The sequence below is a fragment of the Hydra vulgaris genome, chromosome 02 (genome assembly GCF_038396675.1).
Source record: "Hydra vulgaris chromosome 02, alternate assembly HydraT2T_AEP".
Classification (NCBI taxonomy): Eukaryota; Metazoa; Cnidaria; class Hydrozoa; order Anthoathecata; family Hydridae; genus Hydra; species Hydra vulgaris.
In genome coordinates, this window is record NC_088921.1 from 68,894,325 (window position 1) to 68,921,957 (window position 27,633).

Genomic DNA, 27,633 nt, shown 5'->3' on the forward strand with positions numbered 1-27,633 from the left:
GAACGCTGAGAGATAACACTATGAAACTTAAAATTCATTTATAAGTATAAGTCTTGTTGAGAATAGTACAAAAAATGTTTTATCAACTTGTTGCCCCTCACGTTTAGGATGGGGAGGGGGTGTAAGGTTAATGAAGTTAAAGGACTTTTTTGTTGCCAGCCCCTTATAATCGCAATTTTTGTAAATCCTCGTTTGTTTGACATAACTATAAACATACAACAGTGTGGAGTTTGCTCCATGCCGGGAAGTTAGTTATCTCAAACTTCAAAAAAAGTCCTGGATCCGTCACTGATTGTCTATGCTACTTCTTCTGCGCTGTTGGGATTTGCACTATACTGAGTTTTTCGTGCGCTATGAAGTGACTGTTCACATTTCAAGTAGGTTAATAAACTTCAAACATTTTCAGTACAGTCTTTAATAATTCCCATGTAAATCTGGCGTAACGGATTTGGTGTAGATGCAGCTTCTTGTCTTAATTTTTCATCGCCTTCAAACGGCTAAAATTGTTCCCAGCTATGTGATCGAATGTATTTCTTCTTTCGCCTTTAACCTTTTCGATACTCTATTCTGATTACTCGACCAACTAAGAGAAGTTTATGAAAATTTGCAACGTTATTTTTTCAATTTATTATAAAAGAATGTATTCCAAACAGTAAGGACGTTGACAACAACAATAATAACATTAGAAACGCGCGTGCGAATTACATGAAAAGAGCAATGGCGTTTCAAGTTTAAATTGTAAGTTTATAATACTTATAAAATCTATAAAGAAACTCGACATGATTCTGTGCTTGAACTTTTAGTTGTAAACTTTTTCGAATTCGGTTCTAAAATGAGTTGCGTTTTAATAGAAAAGTATAAATAAAACAATGAAGTTGTAAAGATTTCTCTATAAGCTAATAAATTTTAGTAGCAATAGACAAACAACTTAATATTATTTTTAAAATCACTTGTAATCATTACATTAAAATCTAAGTATAATGTTTCTGGTTATAACAATTTGAGAAAATGTGAAATTATAATATACATTAATCGTTGTTTGACCATAGTCGAGTTAACTTAAAAAAAAAATTACAAATATACATATTAACCTCTTTATGAACATGACCCGTATTATTTTTTGTTTGTTTGTTTGTTTGTTTTTATTTAAATTTTGTTAAATCCCTTATCTTACAAATAAAGATTCTATATCTTCATAAATTTTAATGAACGTTCCTCTCAAATCACATTTTCCTCAAATCACATCTTTACAAGTCAAGTTTCTCTCATTTTTTTTATTACTATACATTTAAAAAAATTGTAAAAACACGAGCACGAACACAAGTAAGTACGAGCACAAACCCCACGTGAAGCAAACCCTTTTTAATGTTTTGTTTCAAATATTAAAATATCGAACCATTTAAATATGGGAAATTCGTCAACATTTATCTACTTTTTAAAATTTTGATGCTAAATATTGGTTGTCAACTGGATTAGATATCGTTCCATTCGGAAAAGTAACACTCAATGTAAAACCAGTGCTATACCCAACACTATTAGCATTTGGTGGAATAGTAACCAACATTTCCAGAAATTTTTCTTCGTTTTTTTCTATATATATTCCCGAACTTTTAACATTTCTAAATTATACAGTTTAATACAAATTTATATTTTTACATAAATATGAAGAGCGCATTTCAAAAAGGGTGTAAGTCCCTCATTTTTAGTTTAATGCTTAGATAGGTCGTAAATGCCACTGATTCTCATTTTACAAAAGATGGGAGCAATACTGATGCTCATAGTGTCTTAAATGAACTAAACTTGCTGTGCAAAAAATTTATCGGTTTAAAAAAAATAGTTTTTATTGCCTCCTGAAAAATTTTATTTTCAGCATTTACACTTATTTGGAAATGCACTTCTCATATAGTAAAAAAAACATATTTAAGTTATAAAATCAATTTTTTTATATTTTATTTAAATTACTTTGAGGGGAAAGAAAATTACTTACGGATCACTAAGATAGATCCGCCTGTCTTGCTTCCCAACAGTCGATATGTATAATACACAGTAGTAAGAGCAAGAAATAGTAAAGTAATATGTTCCAGTTTCCGGTGGAACAAAGTAAGCAAACACTTGACCTCCCATATTGCCACTTATAGAACCTCCATCGGCAAATGTTAACAAACACGTAGCGCTTGCCAACCATGGTTTCTGTTTAAAAGATGTTTCTTGAATAAAAGCTTGAACTGGATTTCCATAGCTATACTGTCTATTGTATTTTAGCAACACAACTTTAAGTTCTAAACAAAACAAAAAAAACTTAAAGAATACAAAAAAGAGTAATAGAACTTTTTTTCTGAAGCACTAAAAATAATTTGTTTTTTAAAATTTGAAAAGAAGTTTTTTAATACACTTTTTTAATAATCGTTTTAACAACAATGATTTTTATTAAAAATTAAAATGGCGTATAACTGAACTTTGATTTCAATTTTCAAAAATTTCTGACCCTGACAATTTTAATTTTCGACCAACTTCTTTTTAATTTTCATATTTAAATCAAATTGCAACATGAACTTCTAAACTTTTAATATGCTGAGATTTTGATCTTCTGGAAGTTCAATCAACAGTATTTTCAACCGACAGCATTTTTGGTCGACTTAAGAAGCAACGTCAAATCCACTGTGTGTTTTGTATATGTTTAAATATAAAAGTGTGAAATTATAAACTTGAGAAAGAGATTTCTTTATCTTAAAAAAGTCTTATCTCAAACCAAAATATTTACTTGATAAAAAAAACATTAAACTGTGCTTGTGAAATCATTTATTATAATACCGTATGATACTTAGGAAACATAAAAAACGCTCACTTTTTTGTATGAGCGAAACGTTGTTTGGTGGTTTTTATAATAACCTAGGGTGTCATGCACTATCTTTGTAATATCTATGGTTGGCCACTATATTATTGAGCCAAATTTTGTAATAACTTAAAACATGAATATTTATCGTTATTACCAATAATATATTTAAGTATGAGTAATATTTTTTTTTAGCTTTGCATTTTTGTTTTTCAAACAGGTTTTTGTAACTTTAAGACTTTTTTGCTTGTTGATAAGATTATTTTAAAGTATTTTTCCTAAAGCTTTTATTTTTTCTGAGATTTTTTCTGAAAATCCATAAACTTTATAAACTTTTGAGTTTGATTTCAATTTACTTTATAGGAAACGATGAGGTAAATCGAAATCAAACTCAATTGATTTGCATTTCAAATCTGCAACTGAATTTGTTTGCATATTTACAATCTTCGAGTACTTTTCAATTTACTTTAAGTAAATAATTTCTAACCACTTTAGTACTATCTTCATTAATGAACCGTTTTATTTCCGCACCTTCCGTAACCTTCTTGATATTTTCTTTTTTTTTTTAAATCGGAATTGAAAAAGGTTGGAAAGTGGCTGCTTCAATTTCTTTTTATGAATCCGCTTTGAATGTTGCATGTTGCAAAGGTATTAGTAAAAATATTATCAATCAAAGATTAGGTTAGAAGAGTGAAACGAGTTTTTTAATGAAAGAATGTTAAAAGAAGGAAATGTTAAAATAAGAAACGTTTTCCGCTGTTATCTGTATTAAAATTTAAAAGACTCAGACAGACCCGTGATGTAAAAATAGGTTGTTTTTTTTTTTATGATTTCATCATAACAGAAAGATTTTCATGAACATAGAATTGAGAAAACACAGAGTTTTTGCTTTTGTTATATCAATGGTTTTCAATGAAATCAAGCATGTCGGTCTTCTCCACAACCTCTTTTTATAACGTTATATCTTGATTTTAAGTTGAACCATGATTTCAAAATTTAAATTTAATCATGATTTCAAAAAATAATCACAATTTTAAATTGAATCATACTTTTTGAACCACAACATTAAAATGACCTAAACTGACAACATTATCATTCAAAAAGTTAAAAACGTTTTTATTCGTCTGGTTCGTTTCTATGCACATCGATGGTTTTTCATCTGTCAACCGTTTTTTTGCTATTTAGTTAACTTCTTTGTATGGGGCGTCCTGGATAACAATTTTTTATTATCCGACTGAATATCGAATACCCGTATATTTAAAAATTATAATGTAATTCAAATCCTAAAATATATATTTTTTATGACAAAATATTACCGTGATAAACCTTCAAAATAGCGAGTTTTGTTGGGAAGCTTTTCAAAAGTAATCATAGCTGTAATTTCACAGCAAATTGCATTCCATCTGGAAAGCAGATATGCAGGGGATGTAATAAAACTGGTCAAAAGTCATTTTGCACAACTTTACTGCATAATCACGCAAAAAAAAAACTCATTGTAAATTGTATATAAGGAAAAAAAATTATATTGAATCTTCTTCAGCTGCACAAGGAAGTTCAAAATGTAATGAATTCTCATCAATTCCCTTTTTTTAAAGCAAGGAGTTGATGTTTTCATTAATCTGTTGATAATTTAAAAAAATAATGACGTTTTAAATTATTAGAAACATGAAGAGAAGTTTCAACTGATTAAAGAGTTAGCACATAAGTTACTAGCACCACCTGCATACTCTGTATTTTTGGAAGATTGTTTTCACTATTTATGAGAAAAAGCTATCAAGGCTAGAAATGTTAATTTCTCCACGTTGAGGTAAAAGAAATATAAATGATTGATAAACTGATGTATTCATTACTTATATATAAACTTAACTAGTATTTTAATGAAAATAAAAAATAATATTGAATAGAAATCATCAACATTAGATTAATTAAAATTATAGCATTTCTAGATTTCTTTCAATTTTCAAATGACATTGACATGAAATATCCGGTATACAAAAATATTATCCGTTTGGATATCGGATACCGAATAATACTCCTATCCGGCTCGGATATACGGCTGAATAGCTTATCCGGGACACCCTGGATAAGCTATTTCTTATTGATTATATAAAAATTATATAATTCTTTAATTATTATTCTATTATAAGTATCTTATTGATTATATAAAAAGACTTCTTTGCTGTGTCTTAACTTGAAATAAAATTCGCTCACAGCTGTCTATCGAGTGAATTTGTTTTCAAAAAAAATTTTTATTATAAAACTCATGCGATAGGCATGAGTTGTGGTTAAATTTTTGGCCACGTAAAGTTATGCAGTTTACTCAGTAATTGTTCAGCTTTACGTGAATAAAAAGTTATTCAAAGTTGCTCAAGTTTTTATTCACGTAAAACTGACCATTTACTGAGTAAAATCAATTGCTCATTTTCATTCACCCGGCCTTATAAGTTTTAGCAAAATACAAATGCATATAAAGGAAGCAATTTAGAAAAATTTAGAAAAATAATGTACCTCGTTCACAAAAAGTCCCATCAAAATTTGAAGAAAGACATGTACAAGTGCTGCTATCGTCTTTATAGTTTGGTACACATGTTGAATTATTTGTACATAAATCTTTTTCACAACCTGCGTTCTATAAAAAAACACTTTAATTATTAGATTTAAGATTAAAACTAGAAGGCAGTACGCAAAATAAATTTTGTTTGTTCTGAAACAAACAGGGCTTAAAATGGTCAATCCAATGTTTTAAATCTAGATATAGGGGAGACCGGGGCTAGTTGGCTCGGTTTTTACTCTATGAGCTCTGTAGCTCTAACAGCACATTTTTTGAAAATATTAAAGTGTATTTTGCATTCGTTTGCAAAACATTGCATTCGTTTACAAAAAAAAATTCTTGGGGCCTTCCCAGGCCCTTTAAAAAAAAAAAAAAAATTGCGCTAACATACCCCACCACGGAGTAAGTTGGTGCAAACTATAAAAATGATTAAAAATGTACTGTTAAGTGCAGAATTAATAGAAATATTTTTACTATTAATTATGGTAACAAATTTAAGCTAAAAATTTAATATCACTTTTAGCTGGTACTAAATATTAGTACGTATAACAGTCAAACCAGTAGCCCGCTTTTTTTCTGTAAAAAAAAAAGCTAAAAAATTTTTATTTTTTATTTTTTTGTAAGAATAAATTTTTTAATATTGTTAAAAATTAATTTTATAAAAATATTTTTATTCCATAGTGAATGCTATGAGCCAACTTACCCGGATAAAATTTTGCCAACTTACCCCGAAAGCCTTTTTTTCAATAAACAGTCTAAAGATCCTGAAAAACGGCAACTTTGAAAAAAAATCTTACTGGACATAGTAAACCAATTATGATTAGAACTTTTGCAATAATTTTTTTTTTCATACGACCAACTATTTTCTTTGTAAAGTAAAAAAAAAAGCGATGCTAGAAAAGTTTTTGCCTAAAAAACACATAAATCTTAATATCTCCCATGCACAAGCGCAAATCCTGACAATACTATAGAGAATGATGGAATGGTCAATCAGGAAGCTTCTGTGTAATTTTTTTTCTGATAAAAGGCTCTGAAGATAAACGCAGTTCGTCAACTTACCCCTGCGACCAACTAGCCCCGGTCTCCGCTATTATACTTAAATATATATATATATATATATATATATATATATATATATATATATATATATATATATATAAATAAAAATATATATATATATATTTATATATATATATATATATATATATATATATATATATATATATATATATATATATATATATATATATAAATAAATAAGGTCGCGTATAACTATTTTTTTAAATATATTTTAGATATAATAATATAAATATATTATTATTATATCTAAAAATATTTAAAAAAATAGTTATACGCTGCCTTTTTTATTAAAATCAATTTATTTATATACATATCGTATAACAAGATATGACTTTAAAAGATATATATATATATATATATATATATATATATATATATATATATATATATATATATAAATATATATATATATATATATATTTATATATTTATATAAATATATATACATATATATATATATATATATATATATACATATATATATATATGTGTATATATATATATATATATATATATATATATATAGATATATAAATATATATATATATATATATACATATATATATATATATATATATATATGTAAATTATGTTAGTGTATTTTACAAATAGAGTGCTCAATGTTCTTGAGCACTTTATTTGTAAAATACACTAACATAAGAACAGAGCAATAATAACTCTATTTGTAAAATATACTAACAAAGCACAGAGCAATATTAAATTAGTAAAAAACACTTATCTAACTTTTTTCTACGACTTGATCATCTGGATATATATATGTATATATATATATATATATATATATATATATATATATATATATATATATATATATATATATATAATATATATATATGTATATATATATATATATACATATATATATATACTTTCATTAATTTATCAAACTTGTCCTTCTGTGTGTGAACGTTTTTTGAATTATGTTTGTTTAAATTAAGCTTAATTCTGCGCTTTGTCAAATCAAATTACTTATTATTAGTAATTATTAGTAATTATAAACGGATAAATTTATTAGTATATATAAATATTCTAAAGCATTATTTATATATAAAATATCTAAATTAAATTATATTATAACTCAAATAACTCATGATCAAGACAGCTATACTGGTTGCACTAGCGGATATGAAACAATCTATTGAAGAATGAGAAAAAGCCGTAAAAAGCAAAACTGATTTTTGTAGTCAAAAATAATAATAATTAAAAGAAATAAAATCATCAGTCATGCCGTCATTTGCACTTTTGCTTACGAACGAAACAGATGAGAGCAAACAGTAACGGCAGCAGTTAAGTACTTGTATCGGCTGCTCAAAATAAAAATATTCAAAATCATGAGTTAAACGTCATTGAAATTGATCTTATAGGTCTAGCACAGTAGGTCTAGCACAGTATACGGTTATAGCACAATAGGTCTAGCACAGTATACGATTAAAAGCTTGTTGAGGATTTTTTTTTCAACAACGGAATTGAAGGATGCTACTGGTATTATAAGAGTTAACCGCCTCAAAACAAGCAAAAATTAAGTAAAGTTGTCAAACTCACTGTCAATTTTTTCATCTCGAGCTGAAATAATCGAAATATGCGCTCACCACAGCAAGAGACATACAGGGTTGTCTACGTACATGAAAACAGAACGCCGGAGCAAAAACAGAGTTTAATGCTACATGCACCCAGCTTAAGATGCTAAACGACGAAATCGCCCTTGCTAACATTTTAGATAATCTGTTTTGGAATGTTATACATCGAAGAACATGTCACATCAGTAGCATCAAAGTATTTGCAGTGCCTGCCAGAGCCCTGGCTGACTACACTGGTCGAACAGCCACTCCTAACACAAAAATCTCCGCAACCAACTAGACGTCTTAGACCGAAAACTAATGCAAAAATAAAACCAATTCAGCCCATCGCTTCACCGTTCCATTTAGCCATCTACGCTACATCTACTAACAACCCACACTCACTCAATAATGACAAACTATCTGCTCCGCCTAAGTCTACTTGGCCACACGTAATATCTTTTGCAAAAACTTAGGTCACAGTTTTATCAGACGTTGCCATACCCAGCTACCAAACACACTGCAAATCCAAAAAAAGTAGCGGCGTCGGAGTTGCTATTTATACAATAAACGATATTATAGTTAACAAAGTTAATAATACTCAGCTCAACTCAACATCAATTGAGCAAATCCGGTAAAAAATAAAAATTAGTAAAGAAGTGTTTCTCCTTACATCCGGCTGCTTATATCGTCCTTACGATCTTAATGATCAGGTTTTTGCTTAGTGTATCAGATTGATTAAAGCCGCTCAGCAGATACTACCTAGTATAAACTGTTCGGCAAGGCTACTATATGACAATTTCAATTTTAGCCATATATATACCTATATGTATATTTTTGGAAGCTGATAGCGCCAAGGCAATATCAGTTTCTAAAAGTACCTAGATAAATGTCATCTAACTCAACTTGTCACGTTCCCAAAGTACCGTAGAAGTCAACACGTCGAGCCCACAAGCACATTTGATCTCATTATAGCAAATGGTGACTCTCTCGGTGACACTCCGATTGGATAGGAACGCTGTTTTATTGATGGTCAACTTGCTGTTGTAGGCCTTGACAACTTGTCTACTCTGCTGCTACAACCTTGACTAATTTGGAGCCGCACAAACTAAGCAGTAATATTCTTGCACACCGCAGCTGTTGATTGGGAAACAGAGTTTACTGGTTTAAAGGCAAAAAATAGCTACCTGCGCCTAGTAAACGTGAATAGAAAATGTGAATCTCATCAATAACTACTCCCTTCACTGAGAAACAGGAGCAACGGGTAACACCATATCTTATTAGAGCAATCAAGGCTAAGTGTGCCTCTTGGGCGAAATACATTAAAGCAGATCGCGACGCACAAATTATTCAAAGTATCACATTGCACCGCATACAAAAAAGTTGGTAAAATAGTAAAATCTGTCAATCACAACTACGAAATGAAACTCGCCAGGGAGTTCGAAAGCAGCTCTAAACGCTTACATGAACATGTACTAAACAAACAGAACGTCACGAACACTATTTTAATGCTATAAACAGCAGATAGCAACGTTACTACCATTACTGGCGAAATATGCTAGTTGTTGAATAACTATTTTTAATCTGTTTTTGTTTTGGAGCCAGATGGCTCAATGCCAGCTTTTAAAAGTCGTACTGAAGCAAATTGCGTCATCGACACAGTTTGCTTTAGTACGACTTTTAAAAGCTGGCCGAAAGTTTTTTTATTGATTTAATGCAATACTGTTTTGCGACTGGTGTAGTTTCTGATTGACTGAGAAAATCGCATGTAACGCTTATTTTCAAGAAGGGATTCAAAGTAAATGCATCAAATTACTGGCCTATCTCGCTCACATCTATATTATGCAAAATGGTGGAAAGTATTTTTCAAAAAAAAAAATGAGTTGCGAACTACTTAATTACTCCAAAGCAGCATGACTTTATTCATCGCAAGGGTCTTAATAAATTATTACCTTATTATTATAAATAATTTTATGCTCATAACTACCATTATAATATTAGTTATTAATATTACTTTTTCATTGTAATTATTGTAAACTTATTATTACTATTACTATAGCTTTTATTAATTTTTTTTTATCTTATATTATTATAACATATTATAAATGTTGTTACTATTATTATTGTAAATATTATTATTATCAAAACTATTGTAAAAATGATTTACGGAAAATAAATAGCTAATTATTGTTGTTGTAGTTATTGTTGCATCTTAAACCTGTTAGAAACTCGGAATATCATGATGGAAATGACGCAGCCACCCAGTAGACATCATATACACAGACTTTGCGAGGGAGTTTGATAAATTACCGCATAAACGCCATATTCATAAATTAAGAGCTGACGGCTTTTAAGGCGCGCTCTTAGATCGGATTTCAGCATGGTTCCGCGACCAAAGTGAACGAGTAGTCATCAACGGCATCACTTCTAAATTGAAAACGTTTTCTAGTGGCCTGCCTCAAGGGTCGGTCTTGGGCCCATTGCTCTTGTAATCTTTACTAATGATCTGCCGAACACTTATTATATGAAACTGTATGCTGACGAAATTATTACTCTTTGAGTAAACATTAACATAGCAATTGAATGGTCATATATTTGTCTCATGCATTTCAGCATTAAGAAATGCAAAGTAAAGAACATTGGCCGAGGAACACAACGCCCATGGGTACTCAATGGGTAACGTCGATGGTACGCGTTGTCCACTCGAAAAGACTGTAGTCGAACGAGATCTTGGTGTGATGGTCTTTAATAACCCAAATGAAAGACCACAAGGAGAGTCAGTCGCATAAATAGCGAATAGAATTGTAGGATAAGAAAAAACTAGAACGCCAGCTTGTATGAAATTATGAAGAACGACATAACCAATTAAAGTTGATGTCCAATGGAATGCGCTTTCCAAGGAGCAGTGAACGCTCTATTAATCAATGCTTTCAAAGACAGCATAACGAAGTAACTTTTAGAGACACGATTGCTGCTTGATCTCTAGCGTCTGTGTTTTTATTTTCGTCAGCATAGAGGAATCTGGTGTCGCACCTCTTCGTCAAACTATAAATAGATTTATTGTATTTGTTTTTATTTTGATCACTGATTTAAAAGGGACAAATATAATCAAGATATTCGATAAACAATATTGGTTTAGGAGCATTTGAAGTTTGGGAATTTAAGTTTGTTTATAATTTGTTTGAGCTCATAGTGCTTTTTTATTTGGAAATCAATGTCAGAGTAAACAGCTAATACTCATTTAAATTTATTAATTTTTTCAGTGGCTCGTAAAATAATGCAATTTTCTTTAGTTTTATTATTGTTTATTTTACTAAAATTGAGTTTAAAGACTTTTTTTTTTAAAGTTAAAAATTGATTAGTCTTCGGACGAGTGTTGTATTCGGGTTTTATTAGTTGATGCTTTTTCTTATTTCCTCTGCTGAAAGTAAACTTGATGTTTTTAGGGAGTACAGCAATATTAGATTGATGAGGTTTTGAGTCTATTTTGTTTCTTATAATATTATTTTTATTTGGTTTTTCATTACCTTTACGGATTTCTTCAAGTATCTGATCAATTATTATTTTTATTGTTCATTTTCCTTTCAAGTTCATGTAAATAGTTTAATTTGGAATTCTTAAAACGATATAACTTTTTTTCACTACCGATTGTTTTTCTTCCTGTTCAGATGATAGACTTTTTGTAATTGAGTTTACAACAGTAGCTTTAACCTTTAAGCTAAATAATACCTTTAACCTTGACACAAATAATTTATACATGAAAAGAAAAACCCTTTCTTAAACACAATTTTAGTTTAATGACATAAAAACCAGTAGCCATATTCACATCTCTCAGTTAAACTCTGCGATAGGCTATCGGCTGGTTAAAAGTAAATTAGCAGTTTTTAACGCCAGCGAATAAAAAAAAAATGTATTCTAATGTCTTTGTTTGGTTATCGGCAGGAGTAAATTCAGCCATCGGAAGGCTGTTAACATCAAAATCTAACACTGCTATACATGCTATAATATATAACTGCTATAACTGTTATTATAATAATTATATAATAGTTATATGATTAATGTTGTTTAAAATATTTTTTATGTGGTAATGTGTATTATTTGTGTATTAAAAAATAAGAAAATAAAAATAAGAAAATAAGAATTAAAATTGATATAAAAATATACATATTATTATGAAATATATTACAAAAGCTGTGTATATGAGTAATTTATTTGTTGACCTAGAGATATATGGAGCAGATTAGTATAGTTATTTTTATTTATAGTTATTAGTCAGGTTTGTAGCGAGCTTTGTAATATTTTAATAAGAATTTATTTTCGTGGCGGCACTTTGATATAATTTCGGCTCTCTTATTTAACAGTTCTTCAGGTTTTGGATATGATATAATAGTAAATTTCTGATACAGACATAGTGGGCATCTTTTGGAAATATTCGAGTAGGGGTGTACTGATTTAAGAATAGACCATGTTAGCATAGAAATTTCATTAAAATTGTTTTTTAAATCCCAGACATAGTTTGATAGGGCGGTAGAATTTTTGTATTTAATATTGTTGAATGATGATTTGTGGTAGTTGTATCTGGTTTTCCACTCAGCTTCCTTTAATCATATATAAACTTTGCTGGGTTGGTTTTTTGCTGCGATGATGCATTTATATATAATATTTGTGGATTTGCACTTACCATTCAGGGGGCATTTTGCTTTGTTCCGACAATTGCATTTTGGATTATTATTTTCAACTCTTGGGACTTTTTTGTTGTGGTTTTTTTTTAATTTTTTTTTATATTTTCAGTGCAACTGTAGCTTAACTTTACAGTGTTTATGTTTAAGATTTTGTGAAGTTTGTGTGTCTTAGGGAAGTTTTTTTCTAGTAAATACAAGAAAATTTTTGCAGCATTTGTGGGGACGTTTTTATTAAATGGGGGGTTGAACCATATGATATTGCGTTTACGATTTTTCTGGGGTATTTTTTGTTTAACTTGATATTTGAGGGAGTAGTTTTTGTATCCGCTATTTTTTAGTGCTTGTTCATATACGTTTTTAGATTGATTAAATATAACTTCGCTGGAGGAATTTTGTGATGTTCTGTTTGATATTGAAGTAGGTAAGTGTTTAATAGTTTGTGGTGGGTGATTAGAAAATATGTGGATATATTGAAGATTATTGTTGGGTTTTTTGAAAGGCTTATGGGTGTTTTGGGCTAAATTGAAAGTTACATCAAGGAAGTTAACTGATTTAAGATTTGTATTTATGCCTATTTGAAATCCAACGTCTTTAAACTTTTGGATTATGTTTTTTCGCATTCACTCCATTTCTTGGCCGTTAGAATTGCGTATTATCAACTAGCCATCATCACGGTAAAGCCCTATTTCGGTTTTTATAATTATATTAGATAATTCGTTGAGAATGTAGATCCCTACAAGTTCGCAAATTTCAGCGCCATCGTAGCTGCCCTTTGTTACATCAAAACTTTCATGGTTCAATTTTTTTATCCATGTGTTATTGTTGTAGTAGAGGAGGGATTTTAGGCTATGTGTTATAATTCTAAGTTGGTCATCTGTTATTGTGGTGTGTTGTTTTGCAAAGAAAACGGCTTTATTAAATATTTCTGTAGTTATAGATGGATAAAATTCATTTATGTCGAATTGGATGAAGAAACAACTATTTTTGTCTTCTATGCCGTTGAACCAATTAATAAAGTCGGTTGTATTTTTCCATTGGCTTACTTTTAGGCTATTTCTTAAGTATGTGTTAGTAATGTCTAAGATTTTTTTGCTTATTATTCCGATTTCGCTTTTTGCCGGGTTAATGAGAACGCAAGCAGGGTTTGATTGAAAGTTTTCTTAATGGTCTTTTAAGGTGATAAATGTTGGAGATTTTGCTAGGTATTCTATTCGGTTATTCAAATTTAGGTTTAAAGCTATTTGGTTGGCTTCTAGGTTGACTGATTTTTCTAAATTATCCGGTGCTTTTTTATAGGTTTTTGTAACATTTTCGTTCATCAGTTTATTGTGACTTTCAGCAGACATTTTATATAGATTATTGGTTTTATCAGCAAATACGTGAACTTCTTTGCTGGTTACAATTTTAAGAATATCGTTTTTTATTTTTGTTTGAAATCGATCGTTTATGTTTCTGAATTTAATAGATTTTACTAAATTTAAAAGGTCATTTTCAAAGTCGTTTAGCTCGGTACATTGAGGGGGTGTAAGTTTTGATTTAAAACCGTAATTATCGTTTGTTTAATTGTTTAGTTCGTTTTTTAGAAAAAAATGAGTTTTCCAACGAACTCTTTTTATGAAACTTTCTATTTTTTCTACTAATTTGATATTATAATTTGTTTTTCCCGTTGTGGGTATGTTTTTAAGAGAATAATCAAACTATATGTCATCCATTGTTGAATATATAAATGTGCTTAACTAACGTCTATTAGGAGCGTAATACGTAAGTGTATATATATGAATAAAGAAAATATCTTTGTATTATCATGTATAATATTGTATACTTGAAAGAGTGCTCAATAGATAAACTAGAGCTATATAATTTATATGTTACTGTTACCCGCAGTATCAGGAATTAGCTAAATGCTAATGTTTATAATATAATTTAATATAGCAACTCTGAGTCTGAGTAAAAAAAAAAAAAAAAGAAGTTCAAGCTGGAATGAAGAGCATAATAACGGAGATTACGCCAAATCTAAAAAGTGCTGCATTTACTTCTGACCTTTGGACTTCTAGAGCTCAGGACAGCTACATCTATTGGACTTTTCATGCTATTGACGAAAATTGGAGACTACATCACTGGACACCCCATGTCCAACAGTTCCCAGGCAGACACACAGGTATCTTAATTGAAGGAAAGCTGGATTCTTTCTTAGAAGAACTAAATTTGCCTGCTGATTTGCCAATGTACTGCGTGAACGACCACGCAAGAAACATGAGACTTGCAGTCAAATTGTCGTCTTGACCAATACTTGTGCAATAATCATATTTTGCAATTTGCTGTTTGAGACTCATTTGGAATGACTGCTGGAATGGATGATGCGTTGCAACATGCAAAGATTTGGCTTCTTTAACTCACCAGTCAACAATTGCAGGTGAGTTGCTTGAATCAGAATCAGACGCTCAAAGAATCAATTTTAGACAGTTATGCCAAATTGTTGACACAACATGGAATAGTGAACTGGATTGCATGGTTTCTGTCCTACATCTAAAAAGTGCAATTATCAGCTTATGAGCAAATGAAGATATTTTTTCTTCAAAGACCATCAATGCATCACAGTGGAAATCAATCGAGAGAGCAGTAGAAATTTTGGCACCACTTAAAGAAGCTACAGAAACGTGGTTGGCTGAGTCTATTCCAACAATTAACACTGTCGCCGATTCTCTTTAATTAACCCATGACAAAATTGATCAATTTATTGAGACGGATGGAAAAAACGGCTACGGTGTCTTGTATGCAAAAAACTTGAAAAGCTGCATTGAGAAAAGATTTCCTATTTGTCACACTGGAAACTTAATGAGTGCTGCAGCAAACTACTTAAATCCTGCTTTAAATCCTGACTTCACTTGAGGCTCTTCAAAAAATTTCAAACAACAAAAGAATGCTTAGCCTCACAGGTTAAGGATAATGTTGAGTGCCAACCTGTTGCCAGAGTCCTTTCAGCAGATTTGTCCCCTAATTCAAAACTGAAGCGCAAGTTAAACGTCAGACTTGAAACACAAGAGCCAACATCTGAACTGAATCCTATTTTGAGCAAAATGTGCCAGTATGAATATCTCCCTGATGCCAAAAAAGACTTTCCGATTCTTGATTGGTGGAAACTGCATTCAAATACATTGCCAGAACTTTTTTCATTAGCTAGACAAATTTTAGCTATTCCAGCAAGTTCAACTAAATCAGAGAGAGTTTTTAGCTCAGGTGGAAATGTCGCCCGATCATCCAGACAAAACTTACACCCAGAAAAAATAGAACAAATCATCTTAATCAGAGAAAACATTGTCTTGTTAGAAAAGTTTGGCAAAAAAATTCTGGATTATTATTTGAAAAAGTTGTTTACATTTGACAAATGTCATTTGTGTCTATTTGTCAAAACCATGTTAACATTTTTTTTTTACTTGCATTTTAATAAATTTGTTTCGTTCTCGGTCTCACGAGAAGTACTAACTTCTCGTCTCCGTCTCGTCTCGGTTTAAAAAAACCTAGTTTCGCTCATGGTTAAGATTAACTTAGATAATTGTGGAGATAATTCTTTAAAGGAATTTTAAAGAACAAGACAAAAAAATGCTGAAAAACATTTAAAAAATAGTCTGTTGCGAAACCAAAAACCTTAATGAATGCTTCTACATTTCAGCCATTCTTAACGTTCAGTTTATTTTGCCACTTTGACTATATTTAAAACAAGTATGACTTACATCAAACTAATACTATACTAATATATACTAATTATATACTACTGCTCTACTAATTATATACTACTATATACTAATTATACTAACTACTGCACTAGATAACATTATTATACAACATGTAACTAATGTGCAAGCCAGTGAAGAGCATAAATCATCACATAAAATACACTATCCTTATTATGTTAAAGGTGGAAAAACAGCAAAGCAATCGCATGGAAAAGATCAAAAATAACAGGTAAACCTAATAACAAAGCAGCTTATAAATTAATTGCGGCACAATTTTCTGATTCCATTAGAAAGTATCATGCAGCAAAAGAACTTAAGATGATACGCAAAGACAACCTTGGTAGTTTCTTAAATTTTGTTAATGGAAATCTCAAAGCCTGTAGTAAACTCACTGTCATTCGTCGATCTGATAACACCCTTTGTTAAAATAAAGATGAAATATCTTGTATTTTTAATAACTTTTTTGCCAGTGTTTTTACAGTAGATAATAGTTTATCACTAACGTTTATCGATCGTGTTAACGCACATTCAATTTGTCTGTCGTTTAGTAACTTCCCTCCTTCTACATTCAAAATAGCACTGAGAGCATTTAAACCCACCACATCTACTGGTCTAGATAGCCTTCGCAATTTTTTCCTAAAGAATTGTGCCAATAGTTTATCGATTCCCTTAAGTCATTTATTTGATACCTCATTTAAAGATGATGTTTTACCGTTAAACTGGAAAGTAGCAAGCGTTATTCCAATTCACAAAAACGGACCAACTGTTGACCCAAGTAATTAGAGACCCATCTTCTTAACATCAACTTGTTGTCGTTTAATGGAAAAAATTATTCATAACAAACTGATAAATTATTTCTTACTCAATAACCTAATCACAAAAGAGCAGCATGATTTTATTCGTAAACGTAGTACCTGTACTAATATTCTAGAAAGTCTTCATGACTGGACTTTTAGCGCCGAATTCCTACAGGTATTATTTTTTTTGATTTTAAGAAAGCTTTTGTTTAAGTTTCATATCCCAAGTTACTTATGAAATTACCCGCTTACGGAATAGTAGGCAATCTTCTGAATTGGCTAACTAAATTTCTTGACATGAGATCACAGGTGGTAAATTTAAGCAATGTTACTTCGTATGCTATATCTGTAACAAGCGGTGTTCCACAGGGAAGCGTTCTAGGATCTACTCTATTTTTATTTTTTATCAATGATGTGAGCCACATTAATAAAGGGCTTGATATCAAACTTAAACTTTTTGCTGATGATATGAAATTATATTTAGTCTATGATGAACGTGGCCCTCTGTTAGATTTTCACACACCTGTTAATTTTTTGTGCGAATGGAGTTGTAATTTGCAACTCCAAACAGCAACTGAAAAATCCTCTGTCTGTACAATTACTAACCAGAGTCAAAACATAACCCATCGTGTTTATACCATAAACAACAATGAATTTGCTTATGTTAAACAAGAGATCTTGGAGTTACGATTAATAGGATTCTTAAATTTAATCTACATATCAATCTTATTGTACAAAAGCTGTCAAGAGCCTATCTTATTCTAACATCTTTTTATTCACGAGATCGCTGATGGTAAAGCCTACTGTACTTATGTACGATCTATGCTTAAATATTGCTTTCATTATAATCACCTTACACTATATGCCTGAATAATAAAATTGAGAAAGTGCAGCGCTTCTGTACTAAAAGAATTGCTGGTCTGTGGTCAGTTTCCTAATATAAACGTCTAGTCATACGTTAGAATATCAACGAATGTTTATAGATTCAGTATTATGGTACAAAATTCTTAATGGTAAACTGGATACTGACCTATCAAATGTTCTAACTCTTTATTTTTACTTGGGTAGTCGTGGTCATAACAGTACAAACACCATTGTTATTTAAACAGCACCAAGTTTCTTTTTCTAATCGATTTGTTAATGTATGGAATAGTTTATCGGAGAATGTGGTGTCTGAATCATCTGTCTCGATGCTTAAGGACCGTCTCACTTTACTGCTTTGTTCAACTGGAATCAATTTTGTTCAAACTTGTTCCATCTCTTAATACAGTTTAATGTTTCAGTAAAAAAAATTTAATGTATACTCCAATGTTAGTGGCCTTCGGGTCCATCTATTTTTTTCAAATAAATAAATGAATAATAATAAAATGTTAAACTGCGTCACTAATAAAAAACTAAATGAAAAGTAAAATAATAAAAAGAAAATGTTGTTTTATTTTCAAAAATAAAAACCATGGTAAGCAATTAAATAAAAAGAGTTTTAAATTTAGAAATTCCAATAAATTCGCATTCGCTTTTAAGTTATGCCGCGCAAATTTTAAACCGGACTACCATGATACCAATATATGACTTCATTTCATAGTTACACTGGTTGAAGTAGTTTATTTAAAATTAAAGATTAAAATCTAAAGAGTAATTTATATATAAGTATAAGAGTATGATAGAAAAAGATTATTATTAAAACGAAAATTTTATAAGAAAGATTTGTGAAATTGCTGAAAAATTGTATCCCCTTCCCCCTTCTTAGTGGTCTGGATCCGCTCCTATATTTATATATATATATACATATTTACATATATATATATATATATATATATATATATATATATATATATATATATATATATATATATATATATATATATATATATACATATATATATATATATATATATATATATATATATATATATATATATATATATATATATATATATATATATATATATATATATATATATATATATATATATATATATATATATATATATATATATATATATATATATATATATATATATATATATATATATATATTTATATATTTATATATATATCTTTACTGAAGCCGATGATGATTGATGAACAAACAAATAGCTCATCAATTATTGTCATCTTATTATTATTATTATTATTATTGTTCTTGCATTATTATTACTCGAGAAAGCTTTTTTTTAATAAAACTTTTTATGCAAAGAACAGATAGTATAATTTGTGCGCAAATTTTCTCGCGTCTTCCACATTTTTTTCTTATGTTTTCAAATGGAGAAAGAATGTGAACAAGTATTTCGACTAATCCCTATTGATGGGTAATTTTAGTTAAGTTAAATTCAGTTAAGTTTAATTTTATCAAATTCTGCTGCATAAATAGCCTAATGAACTTTTTTTTCAAACATTCTTGTAGCATTTTAAATAAACTATTCCAGCGAGTAGGAACATATTGTTTTATTTGGTAAGTTTCAATACTTATTTGCTGCTGAATTCATTTAAATAGTGCGTTTGCTACTGCTGAATGATTAAAACGTGTAGTTCTTCCTCTGCATAAAGTTAAAATGTCCTTGATGGATTTTGGCTAAACATAAAGCCATAAATACATAGCTGCAAAGTATGAATAAAGAATAGAATTGATGACATGCCACTATTTTTTACTCCAGCCTTTATATTACTTACATTACCGGTAACAATAAGATGAACTTTTATAAACGAATTTCAAAAAACTCTAAATCGTTTTGTAAGAATACGATTATTGCAATATCCGCTGTCCAAGTATCTGTCGTCAAAGACAAATAGTTTGCCGCGGAGATTTTTATATCTTTAAACAATTCATTATACATGTTAGGGATTATGTTTTAGCTAAAATATGTTTTACATGTTGATTTATAATTGGGGTAAGCAGCTTTAATCAGTTCATTAAATTTCATCTCTAAAACAATAGAAAATGGCTGAATATCTAATGTGATAAGTTTTTCTATTATTTTATGAATTCGAACAGATCTGTCGTCATTGATATCTTATACTTCAGCCTAATTCATAGCTATATTAACTATGGTAACATTGCGCGGGCAAGCACACAATCCTCTAAGCTTAAAAGGATATTTAGTGTATAAAAACATGCTTGCAGAATTATATACGGAAAAAACAAATTTGAGCATGCAAAGCCATTAATGAGGGAAATGAAGATGATGAATGTATACGAGATAAATACATTTCAACACATGAATTTATGTATTTTTATTTTAAAAATGTCACACCGAAAAACTTTGAAACAAAATTTGAGATAAAGCAAAAAAATAACTATTCTCTAAGATCAAACGATAGGTTCACATACACACTACCTCGTAAACTAACTAAATACAAAGAATATAGTGTAACATATCGAGGGCCTAAGATATGTATATATATATATATATATATATATATATATATATATATATATATACATTTTCTTTTTTTTATAGAATAATTTTTTTATATTATTGTATGAACAACAAATTATATGCAAAAAAAAAAACCTTATTGTTTTTATTTTGTGGAAAACGTGAATAATGTTACCTTGTCCTGTATTTTTGGCAAATGAAAAGAAGCAACTGATGCTTCAGAAGTAGTGGGAGACAGCAACTGTTGAACTTTTTTTTTTTTTTTGCTGTGCAGTCTGTATCTCAAACGTAAATGAGAAATGTTTTGTGCCTGTGTCAGAAATTAAACGCACACCAGCAAACTCCATATTTCATAACAAATACTATGAGTTCGTTAGCAATTATATACTTTTATCATTAAAAATGTTGACCTCGGATCTTTAATTTTATTTGCTTTATTAATGAAATGTTGTAATTATATTCATAAATTTTAAATGTTAATTAGAATTTATATATGCCAATTAATGATTTGTCTGTGTCATTTCCACTAAACTGCAGAGAATTTGAGTGCTCTCGAAAAAAAATTACAAGACAAAAAAATACTTAAGCATAAGGTAAATATTTTTTTAATGATCTTTGATGCATTTTGTATGACATCATTATACAAATTATAGCTTTGATTATTTCCAGGTTGCGCAGATTATTTGGAAAAAATTGGAGGTAAAGACGGAGGAGAATGTAATTATTGTGTATGTCATATACTAAGAATAGTTTTTGAAAATGGCCCAGATTTAAAATTATTGCATGCAGGAAGAGGAAAAAAAATTGAAGTAGGAAAAATGCTGATGGCAAATGTTGTTTTTGGTAAGTGGTTTAGAAATTATTTTTTTTTCAGTTTAAATTGTGCATTACACAATTACTTTCAATTTGTTAAGTTTCTGCGGTGCGTAATTAAACTTATTTGGAGAAGCTGTGAAGTCAAATAAGTGCTTTACACGCAAAGATTTCGAATTAGAGGATTTATTTAAAGTATGACTTAGACAGGTATGTGATGATGGAAGAAAAGTCGTGGGCACCAAATATCTATTACTAAACAGGATTCAATAACAAATAGCTCAGCCAATATCGAAACAACTTCATAATTATTGTAGAAAATTTTTTTATTTAAAACTAAATGTGTTAGCTTATGGTTTACGTTGCGATATGTATCCATTAAATAGCTTCATATTTATTGCTGTTTTGTAGCTATCTACAATGCTAAAATATGTCGCGAACGATATATCGTGGTTATATCGATATCTACAAAGCTCTACAAAGCTGCGATATCTAAATAGCGACTTGCAGTAATACTATATAATGTATAATACTACTTCGGCTGAGCGTTGTCGATCGAATCAGGCAAAAGAAAGACTGATCTTTCTTTCCTTTATCAATACTATGTACAAGTTTTATTGATTATTGTAACAAATAAATAAAAATCTAAGTTCTTTTTGTTTTAAGCTGCAGTTCCACAAGATAGAAAATCTTGTTTTACAAGTTTTCAGACGTTTAGCTCAGATTGTCATTACAAAACTAATTGTAAAATTGTAAAACTAGTTGTAAATTTAATGCAGCTCTGAAATCGTTGCTTTAACCAAAATGTCGCCCCATGATGATCCGATGACTCGTCTTGGCGATGAAATAGAATTTTTTTGTTAAGCGAAAATTGCAATAAACCTGGATATGCAGTTTTTTTCCATGAGTTTCTCAAACATTAGCTTAAATTAAAAACCTTGAACGTAGCGTTTTGTTATTTCATTTAACAAATTTAATTAAAAATTGGGATTGTAAAAACTGTTTTGTGAAGATTCTCATTTATCTAGGTAATATATCAAGAACCGGTAAAAAGTAAAGCTAAAAATAAAAGACAACTTTATGGAAAAAATTTCGCATCCTAATAGTTTGAACTTGTCATCCCAATAGTTTGAACTTGTCATTTTTTATGCCAATACCTGTAAGTAAACTAAATTTGATTTAAAAAAATGATTGTAGGTCACTATAAAACAAAAGAACTTCAATCGGACATAAATTTTGAAAATGAATTGGATACAACTCTGTAGTAAGATGACATAATAATAACAATAATTTTTGCTAGTAAAAAAGCAAAAAAAAGAGTGTTTTCAATATTAACTTTAAAAATATTTGTTTATTAATCCTTATCAGTGAATATGATACAATAGTGTTATTTAATCCAGATTAGATCCATATTTTCTTGAAAATATGGATGTAATTTAACAGTATTAGAAATAAAAGCACAGTAGTTAATTTGTATAATTGTAAATGCCTTAAAATTGAAAATATGTATGCTTATAGAGCGTTTAATTGCTACTATACCCTGAGGGGCATAAAAGCTTCCGGCTGTTCTGTGCTAGATCATTTTCCACCGGGAACATAGCTTAGAAGTAACTCTTATTTTAATATAACCATATAACTCATATATCAATAAACCAAAAGATAAAATAAAATAATAAATTCAAATTAGGACTAAGTAGTGAAACTAAAGATTGAAAACATGGTGCGTAACTCCTTTTGATAAACATCTCTAATTTTTTTTTTTTTATCTTTTAAGTTTATTTTTAAATTTTAAAAAACTAATTAAATTTATGTTAATATATTCAGTATAAAGTTTTTCATGAAATATAATAGTAATGTTTTATGGAGAGCTTCAATGAATGGTAATACAAAAATAATTACAAACGAACGTTAGACTATTGCTTGCCAAAAGAAAAATATTGTTTTAACATTTATTTGTATAAATGCAACGCCTACTTACATTGCAATCAATCATGCAAGTAATAACACCAATGATCACAAATATCTTCAAATTACCACTGTCGTTTTATACATTTCATTTTGTTAGCTAAGGCAAATAATATAATAAATAATAATAATAAAAATGAATTAAAACATACAATCGGTTCAGCCATTTTGTATGAGTCATTTTGAATGTTGTATTATTAATGCATAAAGACTTAGTGACTTGATCGGCAATTTTATATACGCCAGTTTGAATTTAGAAATTTTGATATTGAATTTGGATTTACCAAACCAAAAAAATTTTATTCTTAAATAATTATTTATTGTTTTTAAGCTATTTTAACTTAAAGTCAGATTTTTCAAGAGTCAGCCTACTCTGTCATGGTAACTTTGTAGCAGCACTGGTTTATATGGTCAGGAGATGTTGTGATACTAATTTAAATTGTATTTAAGAGTTGTAATGATGTGAATTTAAATTGTCTTTAGGAGGTGTAATGGTTTAAGTTTGAATTGTATTGAGGAAGTGAAATAATGTAAGTTTAAATGCGAACAAAATAGCTAGATTGTCCTTAAAAAATTTTATGTAAATTAACTTTAAAGACCTAACTTTTTTTTCAACATTTTGAATAAAAAAATCTCTACATTAACAATTTTAAATTGTTGACGTTCTTTCGTGCTTTTTATGCATTTTTTTGTGTATGACTTTGGTGTGCACAAATGTCAATTAATTTTTTGAACGTTGAAAAATAGTTTTAAATTTAAAACTGTTATACGAACTTACCAGTGCTGAATAGTGGGTAGAATTTGTTTGATAAACAAGTTTGTTTTTATTTGAGTATGATTGTTCACCAAGAAGTTGACACTCATTTTCCATGTTTGCAGAAATAGAACTTAATACATTAATAGAAAAACAAGTTGATAAGGCATAGCATTTCTGGAGGCAATGCTGGGCATTTTTTGCTGTTGTTATTTGAAGAGCGGAACTGTTTAAAAAAGTAAACGGCATTCGATTTGTACTTATATAACTGCTCAATGTTGTGATTGATGATGTCAACTGTGCCGGTCGACATAGTTTATTAGTCGGACATTCCACCGATAAAACCAAATGTAACAATGTAAAGCTGAGGCATCCCCTATACATGCATATATATACATATATATATATATATATATATATATATATATATATATATATATATATATATATATATAAATATACATACATATATAAATATATATATATATATATATATATATATATATATATATATATATATATATATATATGTATGTATGTATATGTGTATATATATATATATATATATATATATATATATTTATATATGTATATATATATATATATATATATATATATATATATATATATATATATATATATATATATATATATATATATATATATATATACAGTGGCGGATCCAGGGGGTTTAAACTTTATATGGTCATAATTTTTGAACGCTGAAAGATAATACTATGAAACTTAAAAATTATCGATGAATATAAGTCTAGTTGAGAATAGTACAAAAAATATTTTATCAACTTGTTGCTCTCACGTTTGGGGCAGGTGTAGCAAAAATTTTAGGGCTTTTTTGTTCCCACCCTCCAATCATCGCAATTTTTTGCAAACTCTCATTATTTGACATTAGTATAAACATATAAATGTTTGGAGTTAGCTCCATATCTAGAAGTTAGCTATCTCAAAGATCAAAAAATGCTTGATCCGCCACTGATATATATATATATATATATATATATATATATATATATATATATATATATATATATATATATATATATATATTTATACATAAACTATGTTAGTGTATTCTACAAATAGAGTGCTCAATGTTCTTTAAGATTAGAGCAATAATAAATTAGTAAAAGTCTAGATAAGGGCTATATATATTTATTTATATATATTTTTTGTTCATGTATATATATAAATATAAATATTTACATATATATATATATATAAATATTTACATATATATATATATATATATATATATATATTTATATATATATATGTATGTGTATGTGTATATGTATATATATATATATATATATATATATATATATATATATATATTTATATACTCATATATATCCTTATACATATAAATATATATACTCATACATATAAATATATATACTCATACATATATATATTTACAGAATTGTGTTGTATTCTGTTAGATATAATACAGCTCTTTTTCGGTTTAAAAGTGATCAATATTTATAAAATATATCAAAATATATTGAATATTTAGGGGGGAGGGGGCAAGTTGATATCGGGGCAAATTGATACAAAGCTAATAAAACAGCTATTACACTAATTGCGGGAAATAGCTTTTTAGTTCCCTAAAGTCCGATGTAAAAAGTTTTCCGTTCATTTCAAAATTGATCAAGCTGGGAAGCATTTTGTAAATCGAGCAACTTTCGAAAAAAACTGACAACGTGTTTCGTTAGAGATTTTACAAATAAGGTAAGTACATTTAGCTCATCAACCCTTCCATAAGTTAAAGAAAATATCGCTAAATAATTTTGTATATGTCATTTGTTTGTTCGTTGCTTCTGCTAAAATTTAACTCAAATTTAATGCAACGGGGTCTAAAGGGCACGTTGATACAGATCACTTGGGGCAAATTGATACACGGTATCATCTTAGCCCTTTGGTAAAGCATTTGAATATGGCCGAAAAATTTTTTTTTTTTAATTTGCATTAATGCAATTAAATTGTTTGGTGTAGACTAATTTTTTTTTTCTCGCAGAGATAGTAAATAGGTAAATAGGTCTAATAAAATATTGTAAGGCCTACGGCCTAATTACTATTAATACCACTATTTAAAACTTTTGCAATCCAATCTTTTGTATTGCAATCCAACTAAGTTGTTCCATTTTTATATTTCACGTTTCTAAAAAAGGTGCCCAATTTTTAAAATCAACCAATGAAAATTATAACAGAGTTTAAGTTGCCCTACGGCTAGTATCAATGTTTTCGTATAATTGTAAAGACTTTAAAAGTTCGTCGTGTGATTATATTGGTGTGATTATATTAAATATAAATTTAAACTACCAGAGAAAGTAAACATTTTTAATTTTTTATAATTTCAGATGGTGCGAACATATAAAAGAGAAACTACTTTTGGGGCCTCATTTGAAGTCCTTAAACTTGCTGCCGAAGAAGTCATTTCAAAAAAGCAAAGTCTCAGAACTGTCGCCTTGACCTATGGCTTCGACAATATGACATTACTTCGTTTCTGCAAAAAAGCCAAGGAAGAAGTTTCCACTCTGGTTATGCCAAGCACAAACTATTATTTACTGCTGCAGAGGAGCAAGCACTTGTTAATTAAAAGTAATTTTCGCCAAAATAATAAATAAATAATTCGCCGAACGAAAGAAGAAAGCTTGCATATCAATCATATATCAGTCTACAAAAATAATTCCTTGCTACTGGCATGCCATTCAATCTGTAGAAGTAGGCTGGTTTAAAGGGCTCATGAAAAGACATAAAAATGTCCGATCTATTAGAACGCCCGAGGCTGCTTCTTTAAGTAGAATGACGAGTTTTAACAGGACAAATGTTGGTTTGTTTAATAACAATTTAGAGAGCCTGTACACTAGTTTCCATTTCGAACTACGCAACATTTGGAATGTGGATGAGACTGGACTAACCACAGTTCAAAAACCATCAAAAATAGTAGCTCCAAAATGCGTCAAACAAGTGGGAGCTGTAACAAGTGCAGAGAGGGGTAAATTATTAACTTTATGCTGTGGAGTCAACGCCTTGGGACACGCATTTCCTTCAAAGTTCATATTGCGTAGGGTCAGGTATAGTGAACGAATGGTAGATGGAGGTCCCCCGGCTCTGTTGGGGCATGTTATATTTTTGGCTGGATGACAAGGGAGAATTTTTTTCTATTTTTGAAACATTTTGTGAAACATTGTAAACCAACAATTAAACAACCTGTCCTGCTGCAGTTGGACTCATGTCCAATCTCTTAAATCTATTCAATATGTCAAGGAAAATGGTATTCATATGCTTTCTTTCCTTCCTCATTGTTCGCACAGACTGCAGTCTTTTGATCGTTCAGTGTTTTTTTCACTAAGACATTATAATGTTCAGTGCGATGCATGGCTAAACAGCCATCCCGGGCGGCCGAAACAGCCTCTTCACATTCCCGCTATATTCAAGCTTGCCATGTC

The 27,633-nt window shown here is 29.3% G+C and overlaps 1 protein-coding gene across 2 annotated transcripts in view; it reads right to left on the minus strand.

The window, feature by feature from the left end:
* Positions 1 to 932: 932 nt before the first annotated feature.
* The window catches only part of LOC136076592 (uncharacterized), a 34,894-nt gene continuing 8,193 nt past the window's right edge, over positions 933 to 27,633 (minus strand). The window contains exons 2-6 of one of the 2 annotated variants that reach the window (XM_065789896.1): positions 24,188 to 24,539; positions 23,423 to 23,509; positions 5,342 to 5,462; positions 1,988 to 2,279; positions 933 to 1,619 (exon numbers count right to left, since the gene is read on the minus strand). In XM_065789896.1, coding sequence (XP_065645968.1) covers positions 1,436 to 1,619; positions 1,988 to 2,279; positions 5,342 to 5,462; positions 23,423 to 23,437 — 612 coding nt within the window. In that variant the 5' untranslated portion in view covers positions 23,438 to 23,509; positions 24,188 to 24,539 and the 3' untranslated portion in view covers positions 933 to 1,435. The remainder of the gene's footprint in view (positions 1,620 to 1,987; positions 2,280 to 5,341; positions 5,463 to 23,422; positions 23,510 to 24,187; positions 24,540 to 27,633) is intronic. The other variant, XM_065789895.1, reaches the window with a different exon arrangement.